This window comes from Plecotus auritus (genome assembly GCF_963455305.1).
Source record: "Plecotus auritus genome assembly, chromosome: 13".
Taxonomy (NCBI): domain Eukaryota; kingdom Metazoa; phylum Chordata; class Mammalia; order Chiroptera; family Vespertilionidae; genus Plecotus; species Plecotus auritus.
Window position 1 is genome coordinate 29,895,056 of NC_137779.1, and position 19,087 is coordinate 29,914,142.

Below are 19,087 nucleotides of genomic sequence, written 5' to 3' on the forward strand. Positions count from 1 at the left end.
GCAATGTCACTGTGGTGAGGCGCCCGCAGCCCTCCCCACCCCGGCAGCCGTGTGGGAACTGGCCGGTGGGAAAGGGCCCGGGGTGACCGGGGCTCTGGGCCGGGGCCTGGCCCCCGTGCGGCTTGACCAGCCCCTCTCTGCGCGCAGCTTCTCTGCTGGCCCCGGAGGTGTAAGGAGACCGGGGCAGGGGGTGGGGAGACCCGCAGGGCGGTGGGGGCTGAGCAGATGGGCGTCCAGCCTGCGGCCTTGCTTCCTGTGCCCTGCCGAGCCCGGTCCGGGGGGCACCTCCGTGGGTGCTTCCTCCTCCAGCCACCTCCCCGTGGGTGCCCTGAAGCCCGGGCAGAGGAGGCGCCGCTGGCACAGGGGTGACCCGGAGCGTCGAGGGACAGGGAAGCAGAGCGACGGACCTAGAGGCCACAGAGGCAGTTCCTGGGCAGCGGGCCCCGGGGTGGGCGGTCTGGAGGGCACTGGTGCCAAGGGCTGGCACATGCCCATCGGCACTCACCGCACGGGCGCCTTGAGCTGGCCTGCCCCTCGAGGGCCCAGCACCCTCCTGGGTGCCACTCCCCGCCCCTCTCTGTCTGCACCCCATCTTCCCGCCAAGCTGTGGCTGAGCGAGACTTGAACCCGGGGCCTGAGTGAGATGGCCTTGGCCCCCCCGCCCCCATCTGTCTCTGGCCCCCTTCAGCCTCGCCTCTGTGCCCCGGACACCCCAGTGTCCTCTGTCTCTGGGGTGCCAAGGGGGGCTGTGGCTGGGCAGTACCAACACCACAAGGCTGGGGGCCAGGGCTCCACGCTGTCCCCTTCCTCCCTGAGGCCTGCTGTCCGGGCTTTGCTGGGACCAGAGGCGGCCGTGGGCGTCCCAGCCGGCGCCACATCCTCGGGTACATGGGATGGGCACGGCGGGCAGACGAGAGGGGCGGGCGTATCTCCAGGGCTGCCAGGGCGGGCGGGCCGTGGGAATGGCAGGGAGGGAGTTAACCACGGCTTCCTCCTCGGGAAAGAAAAACTCCCCGCGAGCACCCTCCCCGCTGGCCTCTGGCCAGGGCCCCGCGCCTGAGCAGCCCTCCCGCCCTCGCCCTCGGGAGCCCTTGCAGAAGGCAGGGGCCCCGCTGCCACGCGCCGTCTGTCCGCACGCCCACCTGCTCGCTCGGCTGCCCCCCCCCCCTTCGCCTGCCAACCTGTCTGTCCGGCTGTAACCCCGCCTCCGCCCAGTGGTCTGTCTGACCAGCCCTCTCTTGCTGGCCTCTCGCTAGCTGTCCGGCCGCCTGTCCATCCGTGTGTCTGTCTCTGGCCGCATCTACTCGTCTAGTCCATCCTCTGGGAGTCCACCTGGGTGTTGTCTGTCCACCCAGCCACACAGCTGTCTGTGCATCTGTCTGTCTGTCCACTGGCCTGTCTGCCCCCCTGCCTCCCTCCCCCGATCCCTGGGGCTTGCAGAGCCATGGCCCGGGGCCCGGGGGCCGCCTTCGGCCTGGTGCTGCTGGGGCTGGGGCTGGCCCTGGCCATCATTGTGCCCGCCGCCGTGGTCCTCTCCCGCCACCACGCCCCCTGCGGCCCCCAGGCCTTTGCCCACGCTGCAGTCGCCGCCGACTCCAAGGTCTGCTCAGACATTGGGCGGTGAGTACGGGGGGCGCGGTGGGGGGCCCCCCCGGAGAGCCTGTGACAGGCGGCGAGAGTGTGGAGCAGGTGCCTACGTCCCGTCGGACGGGTGGGGGCCGCGTGGGTGTGCGCTCGGCCTGTGCACAGAGCGGGCAGCGGGCAGGTGCGCGGGGCGAGCGGGCGGTGCGGACGGGGCCACTGTGGGTCGATTCCCAGTCCCAGGGCTCAGGGGCCCAGAGGAGGCAGTGCCCCGTGTCCCTGGTCTGGCCCAGGGTGACCCCGACGACCCGTGCTGGCCCCTCCCGCGCGGCCTGCCAGCTCTCCCAGGGCAGTGGTGAGGGAGTGTGGGGCTCCATCCATGAGTTTGCCCTGCCGGGGTCAGGGCCTGGAGCCGGGCCAGCCGTGGAGGGGCGATTTTTTAGGGGGGCCGTGGAGAGGGACCCCAGCTGGTGTTGGTGACCCTCTTCCAGGAGGTCCAGCTCAGAAGAGGCTTCTGCTGCCCCCCGCACCCCGCACCCAGGGGGCGGGACATGGCAAGACGCCCTCCTGTCCCCCACCCCTTCCCTGATGTTGGGTCTGCTTCCCGGAACATCTGCCTCCTGGGTCCTTGTCAGCATGGGGCTGCTGGTGCACCGGGAGGGAGGGTCCTGGGCAGGGGGAGCGTGGGTGTGTCCCAGCCCCGGGCCCCCCGCCCCCCGCCCCCCCCACCTCAGGCAGCGGGGGGCCCAGCCTCACCCCTTCGGCTCCATTCGCTCACCTTTTCTTTCCTTCCTTCCTCCCTTGTCTGTCCATCTGTCCCTGTCGCACCCGCTCCTGGCCTGGTCCTCCCCCAAGGCTCCTAATAGGGTGACAGGGGCTGAGGGACAGCTCAGGGCAAGTGGGGCGCAGGCTGCTGGGTCTCCTCAGGGGCCCCCAGGGGCGGGAGGGGAGGGAGCCCCGTCCTGCTCAGGAGAACATGCCGAGGCGCCACCCCCACCTGAGCCCACAGTTCCAAAGACACAGCCCACCCCGGGGTCAGGCCGCAGAGACGCCTGATGGGGACACAGCCCCCCCACCCCACCCCACCCCCGATCCCCGAGGGGTCTGGGCCTGCTCTACCTCCCGGTCTTGTCTGCCGCGCCGGGCCGTGCCCATACGAGTCCGGGGCTGGGGTCTCTGACCCCGGAGCCCAGCAGCCGCCCTCAGAGAGTCGGCGGATGCGGTCCCTCCCAGTGTGTGCCCTTCCCACTTCCTGTCTGAGGCGGGGGGCGGGGGGGGGGCGCCTGGAGCTGCCCAGCCGCTGTGGAACCGGGTCACCGACCTCTGGGCTGTGCTGCTGCGGAGCTGATAGGGGCGCCACTCCCCTCCTCGCCCCGCTCCCCGCTCCCCCTCCGTCCTCCTCACCAGCAGGGCCTCCCAGACCCACGCTCCGAGCCTCCCCCGCACCAGGCTTTCCCCTGCGGGGCTGGGCCTTCTGAGGCCCCCAGAGCCCGGGGAGGGGGCGTTACTCAAGGGGACACACGGGAGGGCCAGCCCAGGCCTGCGGTCACACAATAGTCAGCCGTGGGCAAACTACGGCCCGTTCGGCTGTTCTATCCGGCCCGCGGAGCCGAAAGAGCGGAGTGTTCTCTTGCTCTCCCCTCCGCTCCTTTCCTTTGAATTTATATTAGTTCACACAAACACTCCATCCATGCTTTTGTTCCGGCCCTCCGGTCCAGTTTAAGAACCCATTGTGGCCCTCGAGTCAAAACGTTTGCCCACCCCTGCAATAGATGCACCGGGCCCTGAGGCCTCTTCTCGGACTGTCATCTTGTTCTGTGTGTGTGTGTGTTTAAATATGTTTTTATTGACTTCAGAGAGGAAGGGAGAGAGAGAGAGAGAGAGACATCCATGATGAGAGAGAATCCATGGTCAGCTGCCTCCTGCACGCCCCCCACTGGGGATGGAGCCCGCCACCCGGGCCTGTGCCCTGACCGGGAATCGAACCGTGACCTCCTGGCTCCTAGGTCGACGCTCCACCCCTGAGCCACCCCAGCCAGACTTTGTTTTTCTTCAATCAGCAAGAATGGCTCCTCGGTCTGCCTCTTTGGCTCCGATCCGCCCTGCACGGAGCGGCCTGCATCTCCCGCACGTGGGTGCCCTGAGGCGACGAGGCGAGGCAGGGGACGGGAGCCCAGGGCTGGTGGGAGCTCAGTCTGTGATGTTTGTCTGCTATGGCCGCTTCGAAAGGCCTGCCTCGGCCAGATCCTCTGCGGGGTGGGAGGTGGGGGGGGGGGGGGTCCCCGCTCCTCGAGAATCCAGGGGGACGCGTGGCTGCGCTTCACTGAGGAGGAAGCTGGGCCTGCACAGAGGGCACGCCTCCTGTCACGGAGGGGGAGAAACTCGAGGGCTGCTGGAGGGGTGAGGCCTTCCTGGAGCCTCCCCACCCCCCTCCGCCTCCCGCCCTGAACCCCAGTGTCTGCCCAGCCTTTGGGCTTGGCCCGTGAAGGCCAGAGATTTACTGGTCAAGTGCGTGGTTGCAGAGGAGGCTGGTGGGGGTCCAGAGGGCTCACCTTTGGGGGCACTGGGGTCTGGGCTGGCCCTGGGGCGTGGGGATTGGATGAGGACAGCCCTGAGCCTTGTCTGCTGCTCCAGACCCAGCCAGGGGCCTGTGTGTTCCGTTCTCGGTACAGAGGAGCACTGGGACTCTGGACACGATGCTGCCAGTCCTGGGTCTCAGTGCGCCCATCTGTGAAATGGGGCTGGTGTCAGCACTTCCCTCCTGGGGGGACGTGGATCTCACCCGGCCCGCAGGCGGGGCTGCCTGGCGGTAGCCTGATGTCCTGACCGCTGGCTGTTACAGGGGCTGGGACTGGACATGGGTCAGACCTCAGGACCTGGAGTTAGGGCCCAGGGTCCACGGGGACCCTCCTGAGGGGAAGGGTCCTAGGGAATTAGGGTGCCCCCCCCCCTTCCTCCTCTCTCTGAGACCCCCTGACCCTGATGGCTCTCTGTACTCTCGGCCAAGTTTCCAGGAAATTATTGCATTTCCTCCCCGCTGGGGCTCAGGAAGCAACGGCCTGGGCACGGCGCACCGCATGTGTGAGCACACGTGTGTGAGAGTATGCAGGCTGGAGGGGATGCGTGATGGCAGCCTCCAGGCGCCTTTGTGACAGGCATGTTAGAAACGCGTGCTTGAGCGTGCTCTCCTCCCGGCGGGAGCCTGCCCGCACCTCTCCCTTCCTCCCGTTCTCCCCCCGCAGGCGTGCGAGCGGCTCCTAAACTCTAAGGATCCCAGGAGACTCGCCACCAGGGGCGCTCGTCCCGGGCCCACCCCTGACCCTGTCTCCAAGGCCCCCTGATCTCCGTGAGCCAGGGCAGCCCGCGCCGGCTCTCCTTGCTCCTTCCATCCTGGTGTCACCGTCCCGGCTGCAATAAACGTCCCCTTAAAACTAAAATAAGCCAAAACCGGTTTGGCTCAGTGGATAGAGCATCAGCCTGCGGACTGAAAGGTCCCAGGTTCGATTCCGGTCAAGGGCATGTGCCTTGGTTGCGGGCACATCCCCAGTGGGAGGTGTGCAGGAGGCAGCTGGTCGATGTTTCTCTCTCATCAATGTTTCTGACTATCTATCCCTCTCCCGTCCTCTCTGTAAAAAATCAATAAAATATATTAAAAAAAATAAAAATAAAAATAAAAAGACAGAGAGAAACCAAGATGGCGGCATAGGTAAGCACCTAAACTGCTGCCTCGCACAACAATTTCAAAACTACAACTAAAAGACAGAACGGACACCATCCAGAACCACAGGAAAGCTGGCTGAGTGAAAAATTCTACAACTAGAAGGAAAGAGAAAAGCTCACAGAGAATTGGAGGTACGGCAAAGGGTCTTTGTGCGCGCAGAGAGGAAGGGCGGCTGAGAGCCTGGCTGACTTTCTCTGGTGGAAGGGGGAAGGAAGCCCCCGACCGCACTGTACCCCAGTTCTGACTGCACTGAACCCCAGTTCCAGGCGAGCCCCTGGGGACCCACGCTCTTACGGGGGGAGTCTGGACTCTCGGGCGGAGACTCGGGAGCCGGGGAAGGCAGTGGTCTGAAGGCGCGTGCGTGCCAGTGCGCACAAAGGCTGCGGAGGTTGCCACAGGCTTTCCCTAGCAGAAGGGAGTCAGAAGCTCCTGACTGCACTGAGCCCCAGTTCTGACTGCACTGAACCCCAGTTCCAGGCGAGCCCCTGGGACCCATGCTCTTGTGGGGGGAATCTGGACTCTCGGGCGGAGACTCAGGAGCCGGGGAAGGCAGAGGTCTGAAGGCGCGCGCATGCGCGCAAGGGAAAGGCTGACAGGAAGCCAAGACTGTCTGCTCCGCCCTGAGACTCCACCCCATCCAAGCTGAACACAGAGGCTATTGCAATTTGGCAAGTCTAATCCTATAAGGCTGTCTCCAGCACCGAACTTCTCCCAGCATAGACACAGCTGATCCTTACAGCCAACTGCCTGGAGGTCAATTCCTCCCAGTGATACCAACAACAATCAAGACTTAACTACAACAAGGCTGTACACACAGTACACAAAGGGGTGTACCAAGAGTGTCCACCTCAGGTTAACTGGGGAGGCCGACCCACTGGGCCATATAGGAAACCTAGCACACAAATCTGCCCTACCAACTCAGGGAAGCAGTGAAAATGTGGCGTCAAAGAAACAGATCACAAACGAAAGAAATGGAGGAAAACAAACGACTGGATATAGAATTCAAAACCAGGGTTATAAGGCTTTTCAAGAATATCCTAGAAAGGCAGATAAATATAACGAGACCCTGGAAGATATGAAAAAGGACCAACTAGAAATTAAACATACACTGACTGAAATAAAAAATATTATACAGAGACCCAGAAACAGACTAGAGGATCACAAGAATCAAGTCAAAGAATTGAAATACAAAGAAGCAAAAAACACTCAACCGAAAAAGCAAAAAGCAAAAAAAGTTGAAGATAGTGTAAGAAGCCTCTGGGACAACTTCAAGCGTACCAACATCAGAATTATGGGGGTGCCAGAAGAAGAGAGAGAGCAAGATACTGAAAACCTATTTGAAGAAATAATGACCAAAAACTTCCCCCACCTGGTGAAAGAAATAGACTTACAAGTCCAGGAAGCCCACAGAACCCCAAACAAAAGGAACCCAAAGAGGACCACACCAAGACACATCATAATTAAAATGCCAAGAGCAAAAGACAAAGAGAGAATATTAAAAGCAGCAAGAGAAAAACAGTTAGTTACCTACAAGGGAGCACCCATACGACTGTCAGCTGACTTTTCAACAGAAACTATGCAGGCCAGACGGGAGTGGCAAGAAATTTTCAATGTGATGAATAGCAAGAACCTACAACCAAGATTACTCTACCCAGCAAAGCTATCATTCAGAATTGAAGGGCAGATAAAGAGCTTCACAGATAAGAAAAAGCTGAAGGAGTTCATCACCACCAAACCAGTATTCTATGAAATGCTGAAAGGTATTCTTTAAGAAGAGGAAGAAGAAAAAAGTAAAGATAAAAATTATGAACAACAAATACATATCTATCAACAAGTGAACCTAAAAATCAAGTGAATTAAAAACCTGAGGAACAGAATAATCTGGTGAATATAATAGAATCAGAGGCATAGAAAGGGAGTGGACTGATAATTCTCAGGGGGAAAGGGGTATGGGGGGTTCAGGAAGAGACTGGACAAAAATCATACACCTATGGATGAGGACAGTGGGGGGGAGGTAAGGGCAGAAGGTGGGGTGGGAACTGGGTGGAGGGGAGCTATGGGGGGGAAAAGGAGAAACAATTGTAATAATCTGAATAAAGATTTATTTAAAAATAAAATAAAATAAAATAAAATAAAAAAAGAAATGTGTGATTGACTTCGGGTCAAGATGGGGCTTATAGGTTCTCACCTCCTCCCACAACCACGTCAGAATCGCTACTAACAGCCATCGTTCAGAGCTGCCTGAACTCCAGTGGAATGGCAGCCTCGACTAGGGATTTAAAGAGCAAACCACGCTGAGACTGGTAGGAGGGGAGGAGATGAGGAACTGGCCGGTCCGGCAGCCACAAGGAGCGGATAAAATCAGGAGGGATAGCTGCGCTGCGGAGGTCCCCCCCCTGCCCAGGAGCGAGGGGTCCCAGCCCCACACCAGGCCCCCAAGCCCTGGGTTCCCGTGCCAGGAAGAGCCGTCCCCATCACTTCTGGCTGCCAAAACCAGCAGGGATTGTGGCTGAGTGAGACAGAGTCCCCGGTATTCCTCTTAAAGGGCCAGTGCATGGACTAACTCAGACACACTCGCTCCGAGCTCCAGCCCTGGCGTAGCAAGCTGGCAGGCATCAGGAGCATGTGGGGATGGTCTGACTTGCCGAGCTTCAGGACGAGGGCGGGAGGGGCAGTTCTCTGGCAGACAGGAGCTCTGGCGGGAGCCACTGTCCCTTGGCTGAGCCATCCCCCCATAGAACCGGGTGCAGGCGAGCGCCGTATCTGCGTTTCCATCAACCTGGCTCACACCGTTTGCTCAGCCCTGGTGATTTCCTGAAATCTCACCCCACCCAGCGTTTGGGCCCCTTCCAGTGGCTTTTCCAGACAAACAACCTGTCTCGTTGATGCTGCAGATGTCCCTTACATCTCTCAAACAAGCAGCATCCGGCCGCCGTGTGCCCCGTGACTCCCACCAAGGGGCCCAGGCCTGGCACTGGTGCAGCCGTCTGCAGATCACGCCGTAGCTCATGCCAGGTGGCCCCCAGGCAGGGCAGAGGCAGTGAGGAACCTAAGGCTGCATCTCCTGGGAGACCCCGGAGTCAGCACACAGTTCAATGCCCTGTCAGGGCACAGGCCCGGGTTGTGGGCTTGACCCCCAGTAGAGGGGGTAGGCGAGAGGCCGCTGATCAATGATTCTCTCTCATTATCGATGTTTCTGTCACTCTCTCCCTTTCCCTTCCTCTCTGAAATGAATAAAAACTTATTTTTTAAAAATAACCCCTTTACTGGGGATTGTGGAGAGCGGCTGCAGTGTTTGGACGGGTTCAAGCCTCGGGCTAATGAGAGGGCACAGTCCTGTGATGGCCACGTGCAAGTCCCAGCGTGGAGGGCAGCGCCCTCCCAGCACGATCATAGCCAACAGCTGTGGTTGTCAGCTCGAACCTATGGTCCGAACACGTGGCCCCACGTGCCTGAGTGACGTGGGCTGTATAGAGTTCAGGTGCGTGTAATTGAGTAGATTAGAACAGGGTAAACATCTTGACCACGCCCTTCCTTTGCCTCGTGGCATCTGGTTATAAAATAGAGACACGGCTTGCGGGCGCTGTCGCTGTCGCTGTCACTGTCGCTGTCGCTGTCGCTGTCGCTGTCGCTGTCTCTGTCTCTCCATCTCCATCAGAGAAGCAGAGTCCCACCCAGACCCAGCTTTCCTTCTCCAGTCTGTCTTTTCCAAATCCTTCACCGCGCCCCCTCAGGGTCACCTGGGCCCTGCCGGCTTGCCACAGGGGATGGAGCCCACAACCCGGGCGTGTGCCCTGACCAGGAATCAAACCGTGACCTCCTGGTTCCTGGGTCGATTGATGCTCAACCATGGAGCCACACCAGCCGGGCCATAACTGGGGTTTAAATGCTGGCTTCCCAGGGGTGCTGGGAGGACTCCTGGGTGTAAGCGAAGCGCGGCCCCGGTCAGCTGTGCAAGGCATGCCCCCGGGGCCAGCGTCATCTCTGCACAGGCCTGTCCGACCGCCCCTCAAAGCTGCAGGGCCCACCCCACCTGCTCACGGACAGATGGGGAGACAGGCCAGAGCAGCCGTGGGCAAACTACGGCCCGCGGGCCGGATCCAGCTGTTCTATCCGGTTCTCTTGCTCTCCCCTCCGCTCCTTTACTTTGAATTTATATTAGTTCACACAAACACTCCATCCATGCTTTTGTTCCGGTCCTCCGGTCCAGTTTAAGAACCCATTGTGGCCCTCGAGTCAAAAAGTTTGCCCACCCCTGGGCCAGAGCATCCCCATAGACACCGAGGCCCTGGGAGGGGCTGTGGGGCCCATCAGCCGGCCCCCAGCCCTGATGGCAGAGAAGGATCCTGGGTCACTTGAGACAGTCCAGCCTTACAGGGGTTGGAGCTCGTGTGTCCCCCGTGACGTGGGCGAGGGTGGTGGCCCAGACTGGGTCCTGGGACTGCTGGGCAGGACAGGGCGGCTGGCCCAGGCCTGGCTCCACCAGGGACCGATGAGCCAGCGCTGCTGGGGGGTGGGTGGGGGGAGATAATGGCGACAGGAGAAACGCTGCGACCTGAGAAGCACCTTGTCCACAGCCTCACCGTCCGCCATCTGCAGAGCCCTCGCACCGCTGAGGGGGGCGGGCCTGGACGGGCCGCCGGTCTGGGCTCTGACGGTTTGGTGGTGAAGATGGGCCACCTGCCTGCCGCCACTCCTGCCCAGGGGCTGCCAGCTGAGCGAGCCCGGGGTGGGGTGGGGTGGGGTGGGGGTGGGGTGGGGGGAGGTCGGGCAGGGAGCCAGCCCTCACGCCGCCGCCGTGTCTCGCAGAGCCATCCTGCAGCAGCAGGGCTCGCCCGTGGACGCCGCCATCGCCGCTCTGGTCTGCACCGGCGCCGTCAACCCGCAGAGCATGGGCCTGGGCGGGGGCGTCATCCTCACCGTCTACAACGCCAGCACAGGTGCGTGGCGCAGAGCATTCTGGGATGCGGGGGCCTGGGCGGGGCGGTGGGACCCACCCTCCGAGCCCCGGGCCCTGATGGCAGGAAGGATCCTGGGGTCACAGGTGCGTCTGCGCAGCCCCCCAGGGGGTGTCCTGCCTGCCCCGCCCCTTCCTGGTGGCCCTGCTCCCCTCCTCCTGCCTCACCCTCGGGGCAGAGCCTACCCAGCAGAGGCCATGGGTGCCAGAGGGCCAGGGTGTGGGCGAGGCAGCCACGGGGGCCTGATCCCTCGCGCCCGCCCCAACTCCAGGGCAGGTGGAGGTCATCAATGCCAGGGAGACGGTGCCCGCCCGCCATGCCCCGGGGCTGCTGGACCAGTGCGAGCAGGCGCAACCTCTGGGCACAGGTGAGGCCGCGGGAGGGGCACTGGGGCTGACCCCTCACGGACGGGCTGAGACCCCCTGGCACTGGGGACCACAGCTGGGGGTGGGGGGAGGGGATGGAGTTGGGCGGAGGGGATGGGGGAGGGAGGGTATGGGGGTGGGGGGAGGGAATCGGGGTGGAGGGGAGGGGATGGGGGTGGGGGGAGTGGATGGGGGGCGCGGGGTGGGGGAAAGGATGGGGGTGGGGGGTGGGGGATGGGGTGGGGGGATGGAGTGGGGGGAAGGGATGGGGGTGGGGGGAGGGGAGAGGGTGGGGGGAGGGTCCCGGGGCCGGTGTGTGCTGCGCCCCGTGGAGTGGCAGCTGCAGGGAGTGAGTGCAGGGCGCAGTGTCCGGCGTGGGCTCAGGAAGTCGCCTGGCTGCCGGGCCGGGAGCAAGGCCGATGGGGTGACAGTGGGGTGATGGAGAACGCTGGGCGGGCCTGGAGGTGGCGGGGCTGCGGGCAAAGGGGGGGCAGCGTGGGGGCAGCCTGACACCGCCACGCCCGGCAGGCGCCCAGTGGGTCGGGGTGCCCGGGGAGCTCCGGGGCTACGCCGAGGCCCACCGCCGCCACGGCCGCCTGCCCTGGGCGCAGCTGTTCAAGCCCACCATCGCGCTGCTCCGCGGGGGCCACCGCATGCCCCCCGTCCTCAGCCAGTTCCTCCACCACAGCCTGCTGCGCCCCTTCCTGAATGCCTCCTCCCTGAGGTGAGCGCTGCTGGGGTGACAGGGGGAGGGGGGAGGGGGGGAGGGGGGGAGGGTTGGGGGGCAGGGACCCCGCGATGCCGGGGGTCACACGGGGCTCCATGCGGCAGAGCCTGATGGGAGGGGCTCAGGCCAGAGGGTTTGTGCCCAGGGATGGGGCCCTAAGGGCACGGCTTCGGCCTCCGCCCCTGCCCCTGGCTCCGCCCCTGCCCCTGGCTCCACCCCTGCCCCTGGCTCCGCCCCTTCCTGCTCCGGCTGCCCCCTTGCCCACCGGCCCCCCACTGAGCAGGTCCTCCCAGGGGCAGCGAGGACAGGCCCCGGGTGGACACAGGCCTGACAGGGTGATGAGCGATGGGAGAGGGGGCAGCCCCCCAACCCTAGGGGATCTGTCCCCTCGGTGGCCACCCGGCCCCTGGGGACCCCGGACCAGGACCACTTCCCGGTGGGTCCCAAGGACCCTGAGCAGCCCCTGCAGGGGTGAGGCTGCCTCGGGACCTGGGCCCACCTGAGGCTGCCCCCCGCCCCCCAACACACAGGCAGCTCTTCTTCAATGGGACGGAGCCGCTGCGGCCTCAGGATCCGTTCCCCTGGCCCGCGCTGGCGGCCACGCTGGAGACGGTGGCCAGGGAGGGCGCCGAGGCCTTGTACTCGGGGCAGCTGGGCCGGACGCTGCTGGAGGACATCGCCCAGGAAGGTGAGCCCCGCCGAGCCCCCCAGGAAGAGCCAGGCTCTCCGCACAGCGTCTTTGTTGTTAGTCTTTCTTTCTTTTTTAAAATCTATTTTTGTTGCCAAAACCGGTTTGGCTCAGTGGATAGAGCGTCGGCCTGTGGACTGAAGGGTCCCGGGTTCGATTCCGGTCAAGGGCATGTACCTTGGTTGTGGGCACATCCCCAGTGGGAGGTGTGCAGGAGGCAGCTGATCGATGTTTCTCTCTCATCGATGTTTCTAACTCTCTATCCCTCTCCCTTCCTCTCTGTAAAATATCAATAAAATATATTTAAAAAAATAAATAAAATCTATTTTTGTGGATTTCAGAGAGGAAGGGAGAGGGAGAGAGAGAGAGAGATCCCCACTGGGGATCAATCCTGCAACCCAAGCACGTGCCCTTGACCAGAATCGAACCCGGGACCCTTCCGTCCACAGGCTCTACCCACTGAGCCACACAGGCCAGGGCTAGACACGGGGTCTTGAGGGCAGGCTCTTCCCCAGGCCTGAGGAGGTGCCAGCTGCTCCCGGGGCTGGGAGAGGCTGTGTGCCCCGTCCTGCCCCCTGCCGGCCGCCGTGGCCCTGCCGCCACGCCCTCAAGGAGCAGGGCCCCCGGGGGTTAGGCCAACAGAGGGGAGTCGCTGGAGGCCATGGTGGGCTCCTGGGGCTGGCGACCCTCACAGTGTCCCCAAGGCCAGCTCTCCTCTCCCACCTTCCCTTCCCTCCCCGCCCTCCCCAACCTGCCCGCCTCCAGCCCCGTCCAGCCCTTCTTCCCAGGGCTCTGGGGCCCAGTGCTGAGGCCCTGCCCACACCCCCACCCTCCCCATCCGGGTCTAGCAGGCTGGGGGATGAGGGGAGCCCCCTGCGTGGCCAGGGGCCAGGGGCGGTCACTCTCACCTCTTCCCTCGCCTGTACTGGAGCTTCTCCGTCTCTCGCTTCAGGCAGCCAGCTGACCATGCAGGACCTGGCCTCCTTCCAGCCCGAGGTGGTGGCCGCCCTGGCCATGCCCCTGGGGGACTACACCCTGTACTCCCCGCCGCCGCCGGCAGGGGGCGCAATTCTCAGCCTCATCCTCAACGTGCTCAAAGGTGCGAGCCCCCGCCTCCCGCTCAGGGTCCTGTCCTGCTGGGAACTGGAACCCCATGCCCAGCTGTGGCCTGGGGCAGCCGTGGTCTGGGACAGCCATGGCCTGGGGCAGCCGGGGCCTGGGGCAGCCGTGCCCTGAGGCAGCCGTGGCCCGGGGCAGCCGGGGCCTGGGGCAGCCGTGGCCTGGGGCAGCCGTGGCCGTTCCCAGCTCAGCCCCCTCATCAGACGCCGGGGCCATGGGAAACGGGTCAAGACGGTGTGTGCCAGCCCTGGCTGGTGTGGCTCAGGGCCTGTGCCCACTCCCCGCTCCCCGCAGGGTTCAACTTCTCTGCGGAGTCGGTGGCCAGGCCTGAGGGGAGCGTGACCTTGTACCATCACCTTGTGGAAACGTTCAAGTTTGCCGGGGGGCTGCGGTGGCGGCTGTGGGACCCTCGGAGCCACCCGGAGGTCCAGGTGAGGTGGCCGCGGCCCGGGCTCAGCATGAAGGGAGGGTTGGGCCAGCGGGCGCTCCATCTGTGGACCCGGCGGGGGAGGCTGGCGGGGGAGGCTGGCGGGATGGTTGGTCCTGGCACAGGTGTGGGCACTGCGGGAGGCCCTGGCGTGGCAGGCGCGGGAGCACAGCGGTAGCACCACATCTCAGGGGACCTGGACGGCGGGCGGGGTGCAGCCTGGGCTCCGGGGAGGACACACGGGAGAGGGCCCTCACTTACCCTGCCCACCGGCCGTCCCCCCAGAACGCCTCCCTGGACCTGCTGGGAGAGGCTCTGGCCCAGCACATCCGCCAGCAGATCGACGCCCGGGGGGACCACCCGCGCAGCCACTACAGCCTGGCCGGGGCCTGGGGCCACAGGATGGGCACGGCCCACGTGTCCGTGCTGGGGGCCGACGGCAGTGCCGTGGCTGCCACCAGCACCATCAACACGCCGTGCGTGTCCCGGAGGCAGGCGGGCAGGCCCCACTCCTTTGCCCCCAATCCTGAGTCTCCCCCACCCCATCCCACCCCACCCCACCCCACCCCACCCTTTACCTAGTCTCCCAGCCCCACCCAGCCTCTCCTCGATATCTCTACTGATGGGGGCCCCGAGCCAGGACCACCCAGGGATGGGCCTTACAGGACACCCTGATGGGGCGCATGGGTGGATCTCGGGGGCAGTGCCAGGGCGGAGGTAGCAGCTCCAGCATCCCATGCGGGAGGGCAGCCACCAAAGCGAGTGGCTCCTGGCCCAGCCGGCGTGGCTCAGTGGTTGAGCATCGACCTAGGAACCAGGAGGTCAGGGTTCGATTCCCGGTCGGGGCACAGGCCCGGGTTGCAGGCTCGATCCCCAGTGTGGGGCGTGCAGGCGGCAGCCGAACCATGATTCTCTCCCATCATGGATGATTCTATCCCTCTCTCCCGCTCCCTTCCTCTCTCTGAAAACAATGCAAATACATTTAAAAATAAAAATAAAGTGAGGGGCCTCCGGAAGGCTGGAGAGTGGGCCTCCAGGCCCGTGTGGCAGACAGGAGCCTGTCCCTGACCCGGGCCCCGCCTCCCCCTCCGCAGCTTTGGGGCGATGGTGTACTCGCCTCGCACCGGCATCCTCCTCAACAACCAGCTCCTGGACCTGTGCTGGAGGCGCAGGCCTGGCGCCCAGGGAACTCCTCCGCCTGGTGAGTGTGGGGGGGCCCTGGAGAGAGGGGGCGCTGCACGGGGACCCCGCCTCTCCCAGCCAGGGTGTGAGGTCGTGAGAGGGGACAGGTAGAGGGGCGGTGTGTGGGGCACCGGCTCGGAAGCCAGGCTGCCGGAGACACCCATCGGGCCTCCAGTTCCAGGGGAGCGGCCCCCCTCGTCCATGGTCCCCTCCATCTTGGTCAACACGGCCCAGGGGTCAAAGCTGGTGATCGGCGGGGCCGGAGGGGAGCTGATCATCTCCGCTGTGGTCCAGGTGAGGCTGGGGCTCCCCGCTGGGGCGGCCCCAGTGGTCCTGCTCCCCTGGGGGCAGGGAGGGGGTGGGGGGCTGGTGCCCCCTCCCCCCGTGACCTCCTCCTCTCCCCCAGGTCATCGTGAACAAACTGTGGCTTGGCTTTGACCTGGGCGCAGCCATCGCGGCCCCCATCCTGCATGTGAACGACAAGGGTCAGGTGGAGTTCGAGCCGCATTTCCCGCAGGTGAGGCCGTGGTCTGAGCCACCCCCTCCAGGCGGGCCGCCTCCGTGTGTGTTTTCCAAGCCACCGAGGGTCCTAGCGGGGCGCACTGCGGCACTGGGCCATCGGGACTGAGACACTAGGGGGGGCGGCTCCAGGCAGTCCGGGCCGCCAGGGCAGCGGAGGGGGTGTGGCCCCGCCTCCCAGGCCAGCGCCTCGGCACCCGGGCCCTGCTCCGTGTGGGCATGGCTCTGGCCTCAGACTCCCTCGCGAGGACCTGTTTCCTCGTGGGAGTGTGGGATCAGCCGCTTTTACGCGCAAATCCGTTTGTCAGAGTGCCTTCTTCCCTGGAGAGTCTGCGGAGGGATCAAGGCACAGGGGCGCGCTGGTGCTGTTCTTAGGGACATTCCCCGGATCCCCTACCAGAGCAGGTCCTGGAGCTGAATTCTCCGTGGGCCGCCCCCCTCCCACCCCGCCCCGCCCCGCCCCAGCAGAGGGTCAGCCTTCTCGAAGCTTCTCTGGGTTGGCAGACACACGCCCTTTGCCAGGACCTAATTCAAAACACAGGCAGCTCTCAAGGCTGCAAGCATCAGGCCCAGGGTCAGGTCAACCAGCTGGGGTTCGAGCTCCTCACAGCCGTCTTTCCCGTGACAAGCCTCTCATGACCTGGGGCCTCTCCAGCAACCAGCATGGGGGGCCTTGAGCCCAAGGGGTGTGTCACTGCTGAGAACTTCGGTCTGTGGGCTCAGAGACAGAGGACCTCGACCAATCAGGCTCAAACCCTCGGAGCCAAGGCCTTCCCTCCTTGTGTACGGTTCTCCCATGGAAGTACATCGAGTGCTCCCCCAGAACCTATCCTCTCGGGCACTTCTCCTAGACCTTGACCTTGACCTTGACCTTGAATTGTGGTTACTCTGTGAGCACAATTCTCTGAGGACCTTGGACTCTGAGGACTCAGAGATGACAGCCTGGAATCCAGCAGCCCCAGAGCCTCAGCTCCCCCAGATCCACAGACTCAGCACCGCAGGCCTGAGCATTTGGGGCCCAGTGCTCCGAGCAACCCCACCCTCGGGGACCACGGGTGCCTTTAGCCTGGGGGTCACTGTCCTTGGACTCGTGGGCAAACAGAGCCCTCGGGGCCTGAAGCTTCGTGTCCTCGGATTCAGGCCAGAAGTGAGTTTGCGTCCTGAGTGCCCTCTGACCCGGGGCTGCCCCCCGACGTCCTCCTTCAGGGCCTTTGGCGTGGGAAGTGCAGACCCCATGCCACGAAGGGGAGGCCTCACCCAGGCCCCTCCCGTCCTCACCCCTTCCCAGCCCCTCGGTTGGGGGGTTCTCAGGTCCTGCCTGGGCCCTGTGGCCATGGAGATAGGTCTGAGCTGCCCTCCCCTGGGGGCCCCTCTCTCCTCCAGGAAGTGCAGCAGGGGCTGGAGCGCCGGGGCCAGAAGCCAGCGAGGAGGCAGTTTTTCCTGAACGTGGTGCAGGCCGTGTTCCAGGACGGGGCGTGTGTGCAGGCCGCCGCGGACCCCAGGAAGCACGGGGAGGCCGCGGGCTACTGAGGAGGCCGCTCCCCAGAGCCGGGATCTGCCCGACCTTGGCGTGTGGCCCCGGTGGGGCCTGGGGCTGAGAGAGGTGGGGCAGCCTGGCGGAGGGGCCTGCGCCCGCCCCCTGCGCGTGTCCCTCCAGCTTCTCCAGCCTCTCCCCCAGGACTGCGGCCCCTCCTCCCCCTCCCCCTCCCCCTCCCCATCAGTACATCCTCCAGTTCAAGGTGAAAGAGGAGGTGGCCGGCCGCATTCAGGGTTGCGGGAAGGGAGGGGACCCTCGGGAAGCAGAGGCACTAGCTCCCACAGTCCTTTGCAATGCACCAGCTCAGACGTGGGGAAACTGAGACCCAGAGGCCACTGGGCCCGTCCAAGCCACCCCTGGGCAGAAGCAGTACCCCCGCCCCCCCACTTGCTGGAGCTCTGACGTGGGGCCGCCTGGGCCACCTGTCGTGGGAAAGGAAGGCAGGGGTGTGGCCGGGGCCCTGGCCAAGGGCTGTCGCTGTGTCTTCGGGGCCAGGAAAGTGCGTGATGCAGTGAGACCTGACACCCTGGCCCGCCCCGGCCCCAGCAGCCCGTGCTCTCACCCCTGGCACCGCTGACACTTGGGGTGACACAACCCCTGGCCTCACCCACTAGATGCAGCAGCACCCCCTCCCCCCAACACTAGCCACCACATGGCCCCCAGTTTAGAACCGCTGATCTGGACCCAGGAGCCCCAACCACTGTGAATGGCTTTGTTGCTGCTGGCAGGGCCGCCCTGGCTGGGGGGCCTCTCTGGACAGGCCTGGGGGGTCCCGCCCCTCCCTGGTTCCTGAGAGCATTAGGGTCTCCCTCCCCCTGGCAGGGCCCAGGAGCAGTGGCCTCCCACTCCGCCTGGCGTTGGGCCGAGCAGGAGGCACTCCCGTTGCCCAGAGACAAAACGCCACACATGGTGCCCCCAGCAACGGGAACCAGTTCCCAGGCTGTGGCTGCGGTCAGCATCACGGCAGAGAGCAGGATGCGGGCAGGCCACGCTCCCCAGGGACCAGGACGTGGCATATTTGTGGACTGTTCTCTTTTTAAATTTTTTTTTATTTTTTACTAGAGGCCCAGTGCACGAAATACGTGCACTTGGGGGGGGGGGTGTCCCTCAGCCCAGCTTGCACCCTCTCCAATCTGGGACCCCTCAGGGGATGTCCGACTGCCTGTTTAGGCCCGATCCCTGTGGGCCTAAACCGGAAGTCGGACATCCCTCTCACAATCTGGGACTGCTGGCTCCCAACCACTCACCTGCCTGCCTGGCTGATCACCCCCAAACCACTCCCCTGCCAGCCTTATCGACACCTAACTGCTTCCCTGGCGGCCTGATCACCCCCAACTATCCTCCCCTGCCAGCCCGATTGCCCCCAACTGCCCTCCTCTGCTGGCCTGGTTGTCCCCAACTTCCCTCCCCTGCAGGCCTGGTGCCCCCCAACTGCCCTCCCCTGCAGGCCTGGTCCCCCCCAACTGCCCTCCCCTACAGGCCTGGTCCCCCCCAACTGCCCTCCCCTGCCAGTCTGGTCACCCCTAACTGCCATCCCTTGCAGGCCTGGTCCCCCCCCTGCAACTGCCCTCCCTCCCCTGCAGGCCTGGTCCCCCCCAACTGCCCTCCCCTGCAGGCCTGGTCCCCCCCCCACTGTCCTCCCCTGTAGGCCTGTTCCCCCCCCAACTGCCCTCCCCTGCAGGCCTGGCCCCCCCCAACTGCCCTCCCCTGCAGGCCTGGTCCCCCCCAACTGCCCTCCCCTGCAGGCCTGGTCCCCCCCCACTGTCCTCCCCTGCAGGCCTGGTCCCCCCCCCACTGTCCTCCCCTGGAGGCCTGGTCGCCCCCAACTGCCCTCCCCTGCCAGTCTGGTCACCCCTAACTGCCATCCCTTGCAGGCCTGGTCCCCCCCCCTGCAACTGCCCTCCCTCCCCTACAGGCCAGGTCACCCCCAACTGCCCTCCCCTGCTGGCCATCTTGTGGCGGCCATCTTTGGCCACATAGCGGTGGCCATCTTGTGCAAGGGCATGAGGGTCAATTTGCATATTAACTATTATATAGGATTGATTTCAGAGAGGAAGAGAGAGAAACATCCATGATGAGAATCATTGATTGGTTGCCTCCTGCACGCCCCACACTGGGGATGGAGCCCACAACCCGGGCATGTGCCCAGACCGGGAATCGAACTGTGACCTCCTGGTTCCTAGGTCGATGCTCCACCCCTGAGCCACAGCAGCTGGGCAGCCCTTCGGTTTAACACAAGTTCCAGGCCCGGTTCTCATGGGCC

General features: G+C 64.2%; 1 protein-coding gene across 4 annotated transcripts; it reads left to right on the plus strand.

Annotated features, from left to right (window-relative positions):
• Positions 1–1,429: 1,429 nt before the first annotated feature.
• On the plus strand, positions 1,430–17,419 carry GGT5 (gamma-glutamyltransferase 5; the record flags this gene model as incomplete). 4 transcript variants are annotated; one of them, XM_080650024.1, is made up of 12 exons in its annotated part: positions 1,430–1,620; positions 10,112–10,242; positions 10,532–10,627; positions 11,154–11,349; positions 11,883–12,040; positions 12,993–13,139; positions 13,454–13,590; positions 13,872–14,062; positions 14,681–14,787; positions 14,944–15,062; positions 15,175–15,285; positions 16,671–17,419. In XM_080650024.1, 12 exons carry the CDS (start codon positions 1,445–1,447, stop codon positions 16,815–16,817), a joined length of 1,716 nt encoding a protein of 571 aa, XP_080506150.1. In that variant the 3' UTR covers positions 16,818–17,419. The 4 variants fall into 4 exon arrangements, with proteins under 4 accessions (XP_080506150.1, XP_080506147.1, XP_080506148.1 ...); XM_080650021.1 differs by having other exon boundaries at positions 1,445–1,620; positions 14,681–14,791; positions 14,915–15,062; XM_080650022.1 differs by lacking the exon at positions 10,532–10,627 and having other exon boundaries at positions 1,445–1,620; positions 14,681–14,791; positions 14,915–15,062.
• Between the last annotated feature and the right edge of the window lie 1,668 nt (positions 17,420–19,087).